The 16,838-nt window shown below is 34.3% G+C and overlaps 1 protein-coding gene across 4 annotated transcripts in view; it reads left to right on the top strand.

Moving 5' to 3' along the window:
- LOC144972381 (regulatory-associated protein of mTOR-like) overlaps positions 1 to 13,162 on the top strand; it is a 42,138-nt gene extending 28,976 nt beyond the window's left edge. For all 4 annotated transcript variants that reach the window (XM_078913512.1, XM_078913510.1, XM_078913513.1 and 1 more), the window contains 12 exons: positions 174 to 273; positions 674 to 757; positions 1,821 to 1,941; positions 4,549 to 4,663; positions 5,281 to 5,432; positions 6,564 to 6,671; positions 7,472 to 7,578; positions 8,267 to 8,397; positions 8,796 to 8,882; positions 9,833 to 9,949; positions 10,759 to 10,888; positions 12,641 to 13,162. In XM_078913512.1, coding sequence (XP_078769638.1) covers positions 174 to 273; positions 674 to 757; positions 1,821 to 1,941; positions 4,549 to 4,663; positions 5,281 to 5,432; positions 6,564 to 6,671; positions 7,472 to 7,578; positions 8,267 to 8,397; positions 8,796 to 8,882; positions 9,833 to 9,949; positions 10,759 to 10,888; positions 12,641 to 12,721 — 1,333 coding nt within the window. In that variant the 3' untranslated portion in view covers positions 12,722 to 13,162. The remainder of the gene's footprint in view (positions 1 to 173; positions 274 to 673; positions 758 to 1,820; positions 1,942 to 4,548; positions 4,664 to 5,280; positions 5,433 to 6,563; positions 6,672 to 7,471; positions 7,579 to 8,266; positions 8,398 to 8,795; positions 8,883 to 9,832; positions 9,950 to 10,758; positions 10,889 to 12,640) is intronic.
- The last annotated feature ends 3,676 nt before the right edge of the window (positions 13,163 to 16,838 follow it).

The following is a 16,838-nucleotide window of genomic DNA, read 5'->3' as shown; positions in this document are numbered from 1 at the left end:
GGCCACTTGGCATTTACAGTGGTCCATCCCTGGCCACACGGGCGGCCAATGGCGATGAAAGAGTTAATAATGCTCAAGTTTTTGAAAAAATGTTTTTTTTTCTGTTTATATTTCTGTGATAATAAATGTGTTTAGAATTGCCTGATATATAAAGTTGTGTGTGTGTGTTACAGCACCCCCCCACAGACATTGGGTATCAGCCCAACAGGAACTGCCTCTCCCTTTGGCATATCCTCTAGAAAACTCGTCGACAAAATGCCTTCCATGTTCATGGTAAGTCAAGTCAACAATGAGCAAAATGAAATCCTTGAGTCTCTTCTCATAGTGCGAGGTTTTAAAAATAAAATCCATGAATAAGAAAGGTTCTTTTGTGCTATAAAGTGTATAGCTTAAGAATTTAGGGATGTCTCAGCAATGAGAAAAGACCAGGGCGCTATTTAACTTTTATTGTCCTGATTATTATCATTATTATTTTTAACCATCTAATCAATCCTGAGATGTCAGAAAGAAAAATAGATTAATAAATTGGAATAAAATCATCTCAAACATTCTGTTTTAGTCTATTATTTCACAGAAAAACTTCCATCGTGGTCAGTTTGAGAATTGGTTAAAGATGATGTATATTTCTTCTATCAAAGTAATGTCATTATTTCTCTTCACTTTTTTCTCTCAGCTGGATGAAAAGGAAGATGATCAGACGTCGATAACAGATTTGGTCAGCACCCAGTTCTTTGAATGGAGCTGCAAGTATTTCCAGGTAATCCCATTGTCTAACCCTTGACCTTTGAATAAAGTAGTAGAAGTCCTTCAGAGCCATTAGGCCCTGGAGCCAGAGCTTATCCTGATTTCTATAGCCTAAATTGGACAACGGCAATTGTTTGCTACCCTGTGGATAGTACTTTCCACCAGATCTAACAGACCCAGCTACCCAATCACTGCTATGTAGACAAGAGGGTCTGAATTCAGTCTCAATCCCCTTGCATGTGAGGCAAGTGCTCTTCTCACTGAGCTATCGGGACCCCTTTCAAATAAAGATTCTTTCATTATTTATTTGGTAGTAGATTTATAATGACTATTTAAAGATACTGCTAGATAATTTTAATCATCATCATGCAACATAGATTATAATGAAAGTATTTTTTAAAAATCAATAAAATACAAATACTGACTAATAATGAATGTAACCCACTGCTTCCAACCTGACAAAAAAATTGCGTATTCTTACACATTTTTTTCACTGTGCACATTTTGCTGAGGATCATAAGCATTATTAAATTTTTCTATTATTTAATCATTAGAAAAAATCATACACTCTTTTAGCGTAAACATTTGAATTTGTTTTTAATATTAACTGGCTGGGTCATATCAAATTTATTAATTGTTTATGGTAGTCAGTAATATTTTTATCTTCAAAAAGAGATTATTGATTATAATATTGCTAGTTTGGTCCAGTTGCCCATCATCTTACTCATTTTGACTCTCCATTGTACACAATATCATGGGCTTGGATTGGTAGCACTAGATGACCATTTACCAATTCTGATTACATGCTGTATTGCTTCATTTTAGTAATTTTATTGATATAAAGTTGTTTCTTTAGATTGGCAAAGGGTACTTTGTGATAGATTAGAAGCAAGCATTACTATCCGTTTAACACTACAGAAACAGGGATAAACTCTAGCACCACAGGCCATAAAACTACGAGAGACAAATATATTCTTTTGGTATTTGGCTGTACATGCACGTCTTTATAAAAAGAACACATCAATGACAAAATGTCCCATCCTCCCCTTGCCTCTGACCTCCCCACCTCATTGCAGGAACCTGTGATGTGCCTAAAGAAGACAGAAGATCCGGAGTGTAGCTCATACCAAGAGAAACATTACCGATTCCTGCACAATGCCAAAGTCAGGCATGTGGGCCAGGAACAACTCAAAACAGGTAGAGTTCAACTAAAAGTGATTCTAAGCTGCTAGAATCTGTGAACTTTAAATAGTAATAATTAAAAATGAATAAACCAGCTTCAATAAAGAACTAAATATCAAACACGGAACGTTTTGGGTTCAAAAACCCTTCTTCAACCAACAGGAAAAAACAATAACATAAATGCATTACTAAAAAACCCTTCTTCAACCAACAGGAAAAAACAATAACATAAATGCATTACTAAAAAACCCTTATTCAACCAACAGAAAAAAACAATAACAACATAAATGCATTACTAAAAAACGCTTCTTCAACCAACAGAAAAAAAAACAATAACAACATAAATGCATTACTAAAAAACCCTCCTTCAACCAACAGGAAAAAACAATAACATAAATGCATTACTAAAAAACCCTTCTTCAACCAACAGGAAAAAACAATAATATAAATGCATTACTAAAAAACCCTTCTTCAACCAACAGAAAACACAATAACAACATAAATGCATTACTAAAAAACCCTTCTTCAACCAACAGAAAAAACAATAACATAAATGCATTACTAAAAAACCCTTCTTCAACCAACAGGAAAAAACAATAATATGAATGCATTACTAAAAAACCCTTCTTCAACCAACAGAAAAAAAAACAATAATATGAATGCATTACTAAAAAACCCTTCTTCAACCAACAGAAAAAAACAATAACAACATAAATGCATTACTAAAAAACGCTTCTTCAACCAACAGAAAAAAAAACAATAACAACATAAATGCATTACTAAAAAAAAAAAAACACCTCTCTTCAACCAACAGGAAAAAACAATAATATAAATGCATTACTAAAAAACCCTTCTTCAACCAACAGAAAACACAATAGCAACATAAATGCATTACTAAAAAACCCTTCTTCAACCAACAGAAAAAAACAATAACAACATAAATGCATTACTAAAAAACCCTTCTTCAACCAACAGAAAAAAACAATAACATAAATGCATTACTAAAAAACCCTTCTTCAACCAACAGAAAAAAAAACAATAACAACATAAATACATTGTTAAAAAACCAGCTGGATGACAGAGAAATATTCTGGGTGGGGATCCTGACCTCCCATAGCGGGCAGGGAGGTAATTACTGTGTCTTCTATTCCCTTATATCTGTTTTCCAACATGCTTTCTGTCATTGTTTTGGAATGAGATTATTTGGTTTTGTCCTGGCCCTGGCTGGGAGGGAATCAGTCAAATGTATAGTTTTGGGAGATGATTTTTTTCCCTTGTAAATAATCTCTCTGTTATGCACTTATTATGTTTTTTTTTTGTATTATATATGATTTGTAAAACATTTGAGTATATTCCTCTTAGTGGGGACCTGTGCTTGTGTCTGGATGAGACTTTTAGGTGATCTCAAACTAGGTACTTTGATAATATGCTCTTGGAATTTACATCTGTTCCCTATTTGAACCAATTCCCCCTTGTCTTACCTTTTCTTGGGTGCTCTAATTGTAATTCTAGAACTTTTTACTATCCCATTTTCTTTTTTACTGGCGCTGATATGACCTAAATGTATTGCAAGCGCCGTAAAACCCTTAAAAAAACAAAAAAACAAAACAAAACGAGAATATTCTGTATTGAATACCGTGCTTGGTATTTTGTTCTTTTTTGAAGCTGTTATATTCATTCAATTGTTAAATACTTATTTAGAGTTAAAACTAGTAGGGTTATGTGATGATTACCAATTGTGTTTCTTAATTTTATTCACCTCTTGTTTACTCTATAATAAGGACAACGATTATAAAATAATATTTCTAAAGGCCCAATGATTTCAATGAGTGAAGAATACTCACAAACCGCACTGCCTATGGAAAAACAAATCGTAACGCCCAGATACCCATCCTGTAATTGTTGGGCTTTATAATTATTAATTTGTCACCAGTCAAGAGACTGAGCAAATGCGAGCAAATCCATTTACCCAATTCAAGGTCAATTACCACAACCAGAGGTACAGTTAGTTTTTTCTGGAAAGCCATTAAATTTCCAATAAAATTTTTTTTTGGTTATTTCGTACTAACGCATCAACTTATCCATTGTGACAATTTAAGCCTGGAACTAATAAATATTTACAACTGTGAATGTACATTTTGGGCTCAAAACCCTTCCTCAGTCAACAATAATTGTGACCCACCATCTCAAAACAGTGTTATGTCAGGATGACGAGGGCGCCTAAAAGTGAATTTAGAAATCAAATGGTGTGAAATAGTTTCTTGCAATGCAAGGAATAATATTTATTCTCCTCCAATGCAAACAGAAAGTAACCCCGACTTTCATGCTAGTGGGTGTAGATTCAATTTTGAGCACAGGTCATCCTGACATAATACTGTTTTGAGATGGTGGGTGACAAATGTAGCTCCAGAAAAATAGGATATACCTCTTATCCCATCTTGATGCATTTTACATAAAGTATTACTGTTTTGGTTGCTGGCTGAAAAGGGATTTTGAGTTTAAAACATTCCATGACAAGTATTTTGTTGTCTTTTGAATCTGTTGCATTAATTTTTGTACAATAGTTTTTGCAGTCCACTGCTTCTAGCAAATTAGTATTCACATTGATGTTTTTATTACCAGGTGTCAACAGGCTGGACATGCAAGTGTTTGTCAACAAAGTTGGCGGTGTGCCAACTGCTATTCAATTCCATCCTTACCAAAACTATTTGGCTGTGGCTGATAACTTCAATGTGTCGTAAGTTCTCTGAGCATTTTTTTCTCTCTCTCAGTAGTTCATCTCGCTATGGAGGTTTGAGCAGACTCTTTATATGATGTTTCTAATGTCTTGCCTCTTCTCATAATTTCTTTTTTAGTCTCTGTCAGAAGCTGACACCTTTATTAAGCGTTTCACAAAATAGGGCAGCTTAGCTCAGTGGTATGATCTTTGCTTCGTACCCGAAAGGTACAAAGTTCGATAAGCTGCCATTCTGTGTGGCCTTGAGCAAGTCACTTAGCATTAGCTCACTTTGCAGCACTGCACTGTGGCTTCTGCTTGGGTTATTCCAGCCTTCCTTTGGAATAGACATAAAGAAAAATTTCCCCTTAGAGATTGATAAAGGGAATATATTACTTTATTTAATAGTGTCATAGAAAACCACCATCGGTTCACCTTTATATTTGAATCTTGTTCATATTTTTAGCAATACTTTCATATTTTTTGTTTGTGTGGTCAAAAGCATTGGATGTATTGATTTTAAAGTGTGTGTGGAAGAGATAGAGAAAGAAAGAGAGAGTGAGAGAGAAAGAGAGAGAGAGAAGGGGGGGGGGGGGTTTATATAAATATATATCTCATTTTCATCTCATTTTGTCCAGTTTCTGGGATCTAGAGCACGGAACCAAAGTGTCAGACATCCCCAATCCAAGTACAGAGGAAAGAGCCTACAATAACCAGTTCCGTATTAGTCGTATCACTTCCGTCAATTTTATCAACAGTCACAATAATGCATTGTTCATGTACAGTACAGGTTAGTCATTATAGATTATGTGGAACATTAATGTTGGGTCTTTTTTTTAACTTAAACTTAAATTTCAGGGAGGCCCCAATAGCTCAGTTGGTAGAGAACTTGCTTAACACCAAAGGAACCAAGATAGATCCTGGACGAAGTTGAAATTTTTTACAACCCCTCCCCTTGTCCACCCAGCAGTGATTTAGTAGCTGGCTCTGTTAGATCTGGCAGAATAGACTATCGATAGACTAGCGTTATATCCAAAGGGTAGCAAGTAATTGCTTTTGTCGGTTTTATGCTACAGAAACTAGGTGATACTCGTGTTGAACAAGTCTAATGGATCTGAAGGACTACTTTTAAATTTCAGCATTTGGTTCACCCTATCATGATATCAGATGGAGGCGATGGCAAAAATAATTCGCAAATATGAACAAAAAATTTAGATCACTCTGTACATTTATGATTTTGATGTAGATTATATTTTCTAAAACTTGTTAGTATTTTAAAAGACAAGTGACAACAGAGAGTGAGAAAACACCCAAAAAATTCCATCACAGGCCCAGAACCACAGAGCTGGAGTTCATCGTTAAATGGATGGTAATGATAATTGCTTGCTACTGTTTGGGTTGGATAGTCTGTTACAAAGTACTTTCTGTCACATTTAAAAACCCAAACCAGCCAGTCATTTGCTTGAAACAGCTTTGATAATCCCCTGTTCTCTATTGATTGAAATATCGGGTACCCCTCTAGTCAAAGTCTCCCAGGAGGCATTTTATAACTTTACTTCATCATCACCCAATCTCTCATTAACTCATAAGAATGAATGCCCGGCTACAAGTAATAATGATATTTTTGATGTATTTTGAAAACGTGAGCTGTTTTGTTGATTTGAACTTTTGCCATGATATGGTTAGTTGTGCATTGAGAAATATTAACAACGGATTATAATCTTGTGTGTTGCATTGAGAAATTGTAAAAACAGAATATAATCTTATGTTGTGCTTATTCATTGAGAATTAGTAAAAAGCATTGTAATCTTGTTTTGTGCATTGAGTTATGGTAAAAACAGCAGAGATTGAACTAATTTCTTTTTTCCAATTGAGTCAGAAAATATGTTATCTTTTTTTGTTTGTTTGTTTTGTTTTGCAGATGATGGTGCTATTCGTCTCTATCGTAACTTTTTGTCCCCTAAAGAATCAGAAAGGACGATGGTGACAGCATTCAAAGGGCTTTCTGAAATGGTGCCTTCTGAGAGAGGTGAGTTGACCCTCAGAAATCACGACTCTTCACCCCTCTCATGCATTTTCATTCATTGTACGCATTTTGCTGAGGATTGTAAGCATTATTATCCAATATTTGTATCAAGGGTCAAGGGTCGTATGTTAGATGATTGTAACTATATACAAGTGGAAGAGCACTCGCCTGACAAGCAAAGAGACTCGTATCAGCCTCGGGTTCAGTCAAGATTTTTTTCTCACCCCTCTGTCCACTCAGTAGAGATTGGATCTTTAAGCCATATACTTAGCATCCTATCCAAAAAGATAGTGAGCAATGATACCATCTGTTTACTGTTACAGAGAGTGAAACAGACCATATCGCCTTTAGCCTTGTGACTCTGGAGGACCTCTATTGAAGACTAATGTCTTGTTTTGTATCTAGATGTATATTTAGCAAAAAGGTTTTTTTACTTCCATTTCATTATAGGATAGGCCCTTTATATTATAAATTTCTTTGCATTTTCTTTCGTTTGTTGAGATGCTTGTTTTTGTAAAGTTGATACTTGCCTTTGAATGTTACTGACATGTAAAGAATTTTAAAAGTCGTATTTTGGCTAAATTTTGATTGTTTCCTCTAGAAATGTTTTCTTTAAAATTTTTAGAGGAAAATGGTTGAAACTTAAAAAGGAAAAAATTTTTAATTTGATATTTGACAAAATTGAATCGCATTGTACCAAATAAGTGACAATTCATGGAAATAAGGATCAAATTGAACCTCGTGACTATGTAGGACTACTATTGAAGCTACTTACACACCTAATGGTCCCTAACGTCTCCTAGGGTCTGGGTTGGTGACAGAGTGGGAACAAGAATCCACCACACTCATCACATCAGGCAATGCAAGAATCATCAGACTGTGGGACATGCAGAGGGAGACCAAACTGACTGTAAGTCTATAGAGTATTGAACACACACTTGCCAACCCTTCCGCTTTTGGTGGAATCATTCCTATTTTCAATTGTCCCTTTTTCACTATTCGGCCATTGTCTCTTAAATTCCAATTTTCAAAAATGATGATATGAAGGGTTGGCAGGTCTGATTGACCATAAATGAATGGAACGGCTTCCATAAAGAGCAAAATACAAAACACAGAACGTTTCGGGGTCAAAACTCTTCTTCAGCCAATAACAAAAACAAAAACATTAATACATCACTTAAAACCCAGACAGCAGAAACTTATTTTGCGAGTCTTATCAGCTAGTAATATGAGTTCGAAATTCCATTAATAATTAATTAACTACATTCACTTCCTCTTTATTTTACTTTTACTTGATTTCATCTAGATCTATAATCTTTGAATTCCTTTGACATATTCCTTTCTAAACTTGTTGAATTATTATTATTATTATTATTATTATTATTATTATTATATTATTATTATTATTATTATTATTATTATTATCATTATCATTATCATTATTATTATTATTATTATTATTATTATTATTTATTATTATTATTATTATTATTATTATTATTATTATTATTTTTATTATTATTATTATTATTATTATTATTATTATTATTATTATTATTATTATTATTATTATATCATTTTTGTTGTTGTCTTGCCAGGATATTAACACAGGTGCTGAGAGCTGTGTCACCAGTCTGGCCTCTGACCCACTAGGAAAGTCCCTTTTAATTGCAGGCTGTGGGGATGGGTCTGTCCGACTTTTTGATCGAAGACTTGCTCCTTCTGAATGGTGAGTTGCATTTTGTGCGCCTTTTTAGATTTTATTATTAGTATCGCATTACTTATTATTTTGTCTTAGTCCTTGATACGATAAGACAGTGTGCTTATACATCCACCAATATTATGCATTGTTCAGACCATTCAAGAGCTGCTTTTAAAAAGATGAACAATAAACACCCAAATAAATTATTTTTATCTTTTTTTTTTTTTTTTTGGTGGCTGTGGGTTGGGGGGAAAGGGGAACAATTTGAAGTCCCTTTAACTTTGGGATTAGATTTTTCTCTAACTTGACACTTCATCTATCTTTCCATTTTCACCGAATTATTTATTTTTCTGACAGAGGCCTGTTATGTTTTTGATTTTTGATTTTTCTGCTCTCTTCTGATCCATGATTTCTTTGCCTTTCAGTCGTGTTATGACTCTGAAGGAACACGATTCCTGGGTACTCAAAGTTCATCTACAACGTGGAACCGATGGCAAGATTGTCAGTGCATGGTTAGTCAGATTTTATGGACATAAGGGACAGGGAGCCAAATTATAACAATCATTCACTACGTTAAAAGAATTTTTTTTTCTTGAGCTTTTATATAGCGCAATATCCATTAAATGTGCTCAAAGTACTTTACAAGGGGTCCCAAGCCAACAGCAACACATAACATGTAGGACAAGACATGACGTCTGTTAGGCGATATTGCAAATTTTTTTTGTTTGGACAGAGACAAAGCTGTTACGACCAGGTACTCATTTTACAGCTTAGTATGGTGAGAGAATGTGAGTAAAGAGCCTTTTCCCAAGGACTCAACTATGCGCTGCTCAGGACTCGAACCCAGGACCAGGGAGGGGGGGGGGGTTGGTGTTGCCGGAAAAAGTCCCTTACAATTACGACTGTAACCAGGATTGGTTGGAGTCCTTTTCCATATCGAAGGGAAACAGGGAATGTAATCAATTCTCCGTAACTTTAAATTTAGTTGACTATTTCTGTTTTAAAAATTTTTTTTGTCCTCTCTTCTTTTTTTTCTTTTTTGAATTATATAATGTTTGATTTATTACTTTTGTAAAAATTTTGCAATTTTATTTAAATTCCTTCATGGACATGTACAGATTTCTTTTGGTTTAATTTGCTTTAAAATGAGCCTACTTAGTAGCATTGTAAGATACACGATACCATCGCCTCCTCATTTCACAAGGGAATTAAGATGATACATCAATTAAAAATCCTGAAAGCAGCAAGACTCACCCATGTCATCCCAGTGAGCAATTGTCTTTCTTAAGAAGAATTGAAATTGTACAAAGTGTAAGTGTTTGAAGCATGGCTGAAACCCAGGGGATTCCCCCCCTGACCTTTGCGTTGTCAAACCACTGTGCTTTTTGTTTCTCTGCTAACTCTTTTTTTGTATACTTTCATGGAAAATTATTACATTAGTTGTCTTTGTTTATCTCCACAGTTATGATGGAGATATAAGATTTTGGGATCCCCGTTTCACAGCATCTGTTCAGACATACTCCACCCCAACAACCCTCTCTTGTGTGGACATCCATCCTACAGCTCACGTCCTTGCATGGTAAGTCTCTTTCATTGTTTTAAATATATATGTATCACTTATTGTTTCATTATTGTCAGTTTGAACAGGAAACTAGAAACTATTTTACTTAGAGTATATGAAGACCATTGAAATTTGGAAACCTGCCACTTATACAGAGTTTGCAGGTATTTTGAGATTGTTTGGAAGCTATACTTGGTCACATATGGATTTTTTTGCACCGAGTCCATTATTAAATCAAAAGTTTAGAAGACAACTATTAAAATTATGGTTTATCTTTGTAAGAAATTGATCTGTTAACAAATGCTAGTAAAGAGCATACATTAAAAAAAAAAAATTTATTTTAAAGCGATTTAAAGAATATGGTTGGAAATTATACAGATTTTTTTTTCTTCCCTGACTCACCAACCCATATTTTAAGTTAAAGAATGTTGTGTGTTTTTTATGTGGCAGAATAATTTTTGTGCTGAGTGTCGTAAAAGTTGTTTTGAAGAATTATGGATCAGATCAAAAGATATTCAATCATTGTTTGGGGTGATTGAGTGAGCACACTGTCTAACTCTGAGGCATAGAACTGTCTTTTGTACATCCAACGGTGAATAAGTATCTGAATATTTTTTTGATTTGGTAAAAGTAAAACCAGATGAAAGTGTAAAGGAACTGGTCACCCTACCACATTTTGTTGTTCACCCAGGACATTGCCCTGCTTAGTCACGGCACTCATTTTACTTATAGAACTGTAATCATCTAATTACTTAGAAATGTTCTCCTTTCACCTTCTTTAATATTATATAAAAATTTTTTTTCTTCTATCCATTTCAAATTTCCAGTGGTTCAACGAACCAGTGTCTAACGACATACAGTCCCAAAGGAGAAGAGTTGAGTGTAGTCAAATACCACGACGGCTTTCTAGGACAAAGAATCGGCAATGCCAGCTGTATGACCTTTCACCCACACCTGGTGAGTCACTGCTGCCTGCTACACATAACATTATATCATTGTGTGTTTTACAAGGTTTCATTGAATTGTCTCGAATATTAAATTTATGAAATCAGTTTAAAGTTGTTTTTTTTTTTTTTTTTACACCTACCACTGACACAGGTTGGAATTATATGGAGGCCACATCTTGCCAAAGCACGAATAGGAAAGGCACAGGCTGCATTCACATCTTTGAACAGAGTTTGGAGAACTAAAGATATCTCCCTTCAACTAAAGCTAAGACTTTTCAACTCAAACGTGAAGTCTGTCCTACTGTATGGATGTGAAACTTGGAACGCATCACAGGCATGTATAAGGAGGGTACAGATTTTCGTAAACAGGTGCATGCGTAAGCTACTCAGAATAAAATGGATGGATAGAATAAAAAATGAAGAAGTATGGAAAAGAACACAGCAGAAACCAGTGGGAGAGGATATAGGAAGAAGACGATGGAGGTGGATTGGACACACGCTTAGAAAGAATGACTCAACTATAACAAAGAAAGTATTGGACTGGAACCCTCAGGGCAGAAGATCAAGGGGAAGGCCACGAGGAACATGGAGAAGAATTAAAGAAGCTGATATACAAAGAAGTGGTAAGACCTGGAATGAGATAAAAAAGTTGGCTCAGGATAGAGAAGGATGGAAACTGTTTGTCTGTGGCCTATACCCTGACCCAGGGTGAAAAAGGCAATGATGATGATGACATCTTGCCAAATTCAAATTTGTTCCTGTAAATTAAAATTTTAGAGGAAAAGTGATTGAAATACAATTGCAAAGTTGCCAATTTTTCGTATATTTACGGAATTCAGTACGTTATAAATCCTCAGTATATTTTCCAGTCACCCGCTAAACGAAAAAAAGTAAGTATGTAATGTCTTTTTACTGGAGTTCAGCACTCAGATAGGGGTCAGTCTATGTGTTTGTGTAAAAGTTCAGTAAATGTTTGCCTCCTGAATTGGCAACTCTGCAATTGTTATTTTACTAAGAAATTGACATGTAGTATAATATAACTAAACGTCATCCACACATCATCAATTCTTATTTTAAAATGATCATATGGATAAGGGTGGAAATCTAGTATTTTGGGTAAATGCAGATTTTAAAAATTGAAATTCTGAATTTTTTGTTTGATTTGGCTATTGGAGGAAGGAATTATTTTTACCTTTTTACTGGTGCTGAAATGACCTATATGTAATGCAAGTGCTGTGAAACAGTTGAAAACAAAACAGAAGTATGGTATTTCAATGATAAGGTCGTGTATATTGGCTGACAGGTTTGGAGAAAGTGTAAAATCTATCCAATCAAATATCACATCAAAATCATTAACCCAAGTTTGGGCAATTCCAAGACTTTTCCTTAATTTTGTATTTGAAAAAATAGAGACTCGCTTTTATGACAAAGGATTTGTATAATTCTGACACCAATTTCAAAACATCATGGTAAATCTTTTTGAAAATTAAGGTTGATGCCAGGCTAGATAATTTTAAGATTTTAAAGAATTTTTAAGTATTATTTTATCCTTGTCAGGTGAATTGTTGATTTTTATTAAAGTGTCTGCTCTTGATATCTTTTCATGAATTAAGCAGGTTTATAAAGCCAAAAGCCATGACATTATCTTTCCATGAACTGAGCAGGTTTATAAAGCCATCACGTTTTCAAATGTTGACGGTTTCAAAATCAAAAAGACAAATGCTTTCACTAATATTTATCTCTTGTTTGATTTGTCAACCAGATCAAGTTGGCAGTAGGAAGTGCTGATGCCTTCATTTCCATCTATACAACACCGTCCCAAAGAAATGCTGCCTCTTCATAGATCAGTGTGAAAAGATTTGAACAATTTTTATTTATTGCTATCGGATGCTTGTCAACGTAATGGTACTGATTTTCTTTTGACAATAGAACATTAACAATGCAAAGGTGAGCATGGCGGCCTGTGTTTTATGTGTGTCGGGGAAGAATGTAGTTTAATCTTGTGTCTGCCTTCTCACTGGTATGTGTGTTTAGTATGTGTGAATGTGTAGTTGTCAGTATTTATTATGGATGTGATTGATAATCTTAGAGAATATTTGAGAGAGAGAGAAGGAGAGAGGGATGGACACACAGAGATAGATAGATAGATAGATAGATAGAGAGATAGATAGATAGAGAGAGAGAGAGAGAGAGAGAGAGAGAGAGAGAGAGAGAGAGAGAGAGAGAGAGTGAGTGAGAGAGAGAGAGAGAGAGAGAGAGAGAGAGAGAGAGAGAGAGAGAGAGAGAGAGAGAGAGAGAGAGAGAGAGAGAGAGAGAGAGGGAGGGAGTGTGTGTGTTAATGTTATCATGAGTACTGATGACACGTACAATTAATTCATTGTTTAAAATGATACTTTACAATACAAAATGACATTTGTATTGTGTATTTATGTTTTATGAATCAGCTGCCTGGATTCTAATTTCGTCACTGTAAGTGGCATGAAATAGTTATGATGGTCCTAAGTGGAGTGTGCTCAAGACTTTATTTTTTAAAAAAATTTTTATTTTTGGAAATGTTCATGTTTATTTTGTTTTTTTTTTTAGCATTTAGGCATGTCATCAAAATATGTCAGATTAAAATAATATGTATGTTTTAAAATATTCTCAAAACAAAATAGTGATTTGACATATCATTTTTAGAGTTTAAATGAAAGGAATTTTTCTTCTTCATGCCATTCATTGCCCTAAGGAAACTAATAATTCATTTGTTACTTTGATATGCAGTTGTGAAATTTATGTTAAGACTTTTTTGACATATATTCTTTTTGAAAGCAGAATGCAGCGAAGCAAATTACAAAAAACCCCCCAAAAAAGCAATAACAAATCAGTATGATTTTGACCTTTAATAATAATAATAATAATACACATTTATATAGCGCTCATTCTCGTGTAAAACACAAGCTCTGGGCACTTTACAATATAAATATCAATTTTAAGTGAAAAAATAAAAAAATAAAATAATAACAACAATAACAATTCATAGCCAAATCAAGGATTCATATAGAGTCAAGAAAAACAAATACAGTAAAAATGTGTCTTGAGATTCTTTTTAAAAGTAGGTAAAGACTTGCACTCCCTCAGACCACGTGGTAGTTCATTCCAAATCTTGGGGCCGAAACAAGCAAACGATCTATCACCAAATTTTGTTCTTGATCTTTTTTCCGAAATTTTCGTTTGGTCATTACATGATCTTAAAGTGTAATTTTCAAATTTACACATGACCACGTGATCTGTGAGATATGCCGGTGCTATACCAGCCAAACACTTATAAACAAGACACGCTGCTTTGTAATATGTGCGCTTTTCAATGGGCAACCAGTGGAGAGAGGCCAACAAAGGGGTTGCATGATCAAATTTTTTTTTGCCAAAAACTAATCTTGCTGCACTGTTTTGCAGTAGTTGCAATTGTTTAATAGAAGCCTGAGGCAAGTTGACAAGCAGCGAGTTACAATAGTCTAGTTTCGAAAAAATGAGGGAAACAACCAATGTTTTACATGTTCCAATTGCAATATACTGACGGATCGAACTGATTTTCTTCAATTGAAAGTATAAAGATTTACAGAGAGCAGAAATGTGAGCTGACATTTTCATTTCTGAATCAAAATAGACACCCAAATTTTTCACAGTCTTTGAAACTTTGATCTTTTCACCCCCAATCAACACCTCAAGACCATCATTCACCTTCAACTGCCCTCTATTTCCCACAATCATCACTTCTGTTTTTGACTCATTCATTTTCAACTTGTTTGCATCCATCCACTCTTTCACATCCGTCACACATTCTTCCACACGTTTCACAATATTTTCGAGATTTTTAGTTTTATCAGTAGCATAAAGTTGCGTATCATCTGCATAGAGATGATAGCGCAGCCCATGACCAGTGATGACATTAGATAATGGAGAAGTATACAAAACAAAAAGAATTGGACCCAAAACAGAGCCTTGAGGAACACCAAAAGACAATGTATGTTGACGAGAAAGTTTATCTAAAATCATAACCTGTTGCTTTCTGCCATCTAAATAAGATTCAAACCACTGCAAGACAGTCCCAGACAAGCCAAAGGTTATATTAAGTCGTTTAATGAGAATACCGTGATCAATAGTATCAAACGCCGCCGAAAGGTCTAACAATGTCAGAAGAGAAACAGAACCTTTATCTAAAACATCAAGCAAATCACTCGCAACACAGCACAGAGCAGTTTCTGTGCTGTGGTAAGAACGATAAGCTGACTGAAATTTTTCCCATAGATTGTTTTCATGGAGATGTTGTGAAAGACGTCTGAGTACAACTTTTTCAAGGATTTTAGAAAGAAATGGCAGATTTGAGACGGGACGGTAGTTACTAAGGTCATTTACATTGAGATTTTGCTTTTTTATGAGAGGCTTTACAATTGCATGTTTATAGATATCTGGGACTTGTCCTGAGATAAGTGACTGATTTATAATATAAGTTATGCAAGGTAACAATTCAGGAAGACATAATTTCAAAATATTAGTTGGTAAAGGATCTAAATCACATGACTTCGAGGAAGATGAAAAAATTATTTTAGAAATTTCTTCTTCAGTTGTTTCTTTAAAACAAGAGAATCCCTGTGAACCCGAAAAAGGGTGGAAATTTATATCTTCATTTTGCACGAGGTCCAAATTGTTCCGAATTTTCGATATTTTTCCCGAAAAGAAATCTGAAAATGCATCCGGCTGCTTTTCTACCGGGATATTAGTGGGTAGACACATGCCCTTTTCTTCCCCTAAAAGTTCCTTTGAAACAGAGAAAAATTCCTTAGTGTCCCTCACTGATGACAGTTTTGTGTTATAATAGTTTCTTTTTGCTCTTTTGCAGGTGGTTTTATACTTATGCTTTTTTGCTATATATATCAGCCGGTCAATCTTGCCAAATTTCAAATATGTTCCTGTAAATTAACAATTTAGAGCAAAGTGGATTGAAATCCAATTGCAAAGTTTGCAATTTTTCTTCGTATATTTACGAATTCGTACGTTATAAATCCTCAGTATATTTTCCATTCACCCGCCAAAAACTAAAACAATAAAGTATGGTAATGTCTTTTTACTGGAGTTTCAGCACTCAGATATGGGTCAGTCTATGTGTTTTTGTGTAAAATTCAGTAAAAATGTTTGCCTCCTGAATTGGCAACTCTGTCAATTGTTATTTTAGCTAAAAATAGACATGTAGTATAATCTAAACTAAACGTTCATCCACTACATCATCAATTCTTATTTAAAATGATCATATGGATAAGGGTGGAATCTAGTATTTTTTTATTATTTTTTTTATGGGTAAATGGCATATTTGTTAAAAAATAGAAATTCTGAAATTTTATTTGTTTGATTAGCTAATTGAGTAAGGAATATTTTTACCTTTTTAACTGGTGCTGAAATTACCTAAATGTAATGCAAGTGCTGTGAAGACGCTGAAAACAAAACAAAAGTATGGTTTTCAATGATAAGGTCGTGTATATTGGCTGACAGGTTTTGGAGAAAGTGGAAATCTACCAATCAAAAATCACATCAAATCAATAACCAAGTTTGGGCAATTCCAAGACTTTTCCTTAATTTTGATATTTAAAAAATTAGAGACTTTAACTCTTTATCGCTTTTATGACAAAGGATTTTGTATAATTCTGACACCAATTTCCAAAAACATCAAGGTAAATCAATTTGAAAAAAAAGGTTGAATGCCTGGCAAGCTAATTTTAAAAAATATAAAGAATTTTTAAGTATTATGTTTATCCTTTGTCAGGTGAATAGTTGATGTTTTATTAAAGTGCTGCTCTTGATATCCCTTTGTCATGAATTAAGCAGGTGTTATAAAGCCAAAAAGAGAGCCCATGACATTATCTTTCCAAGAACTGAGCAGGTTTATAAAGCCATCACGTTTTCAAATGTTGACGGTTTCAAAATCA

This window comes from Berghia stephanieae, chromosome 5 (assembly GCF_034508935.2).
Source record: "Berghia stephanieae isolate SIO BIC M18660-M18661 chromosome 5, UCSD_Bste_1.3, whole genome shotgun sequence".
Taxonomy (NCBI): domain Eukaryota; kingdom Metazoa; phylum Mollusca; class Gastropoda; order Nudibranchia; family Aeolidiidae; genus Berghia; species Berghia stephanieae.
The sequence above is the reverse complement of the archived record's forward strand: the minus strand, read 5'-3'. Positions and strand labels throughout refer to the sequence as shown.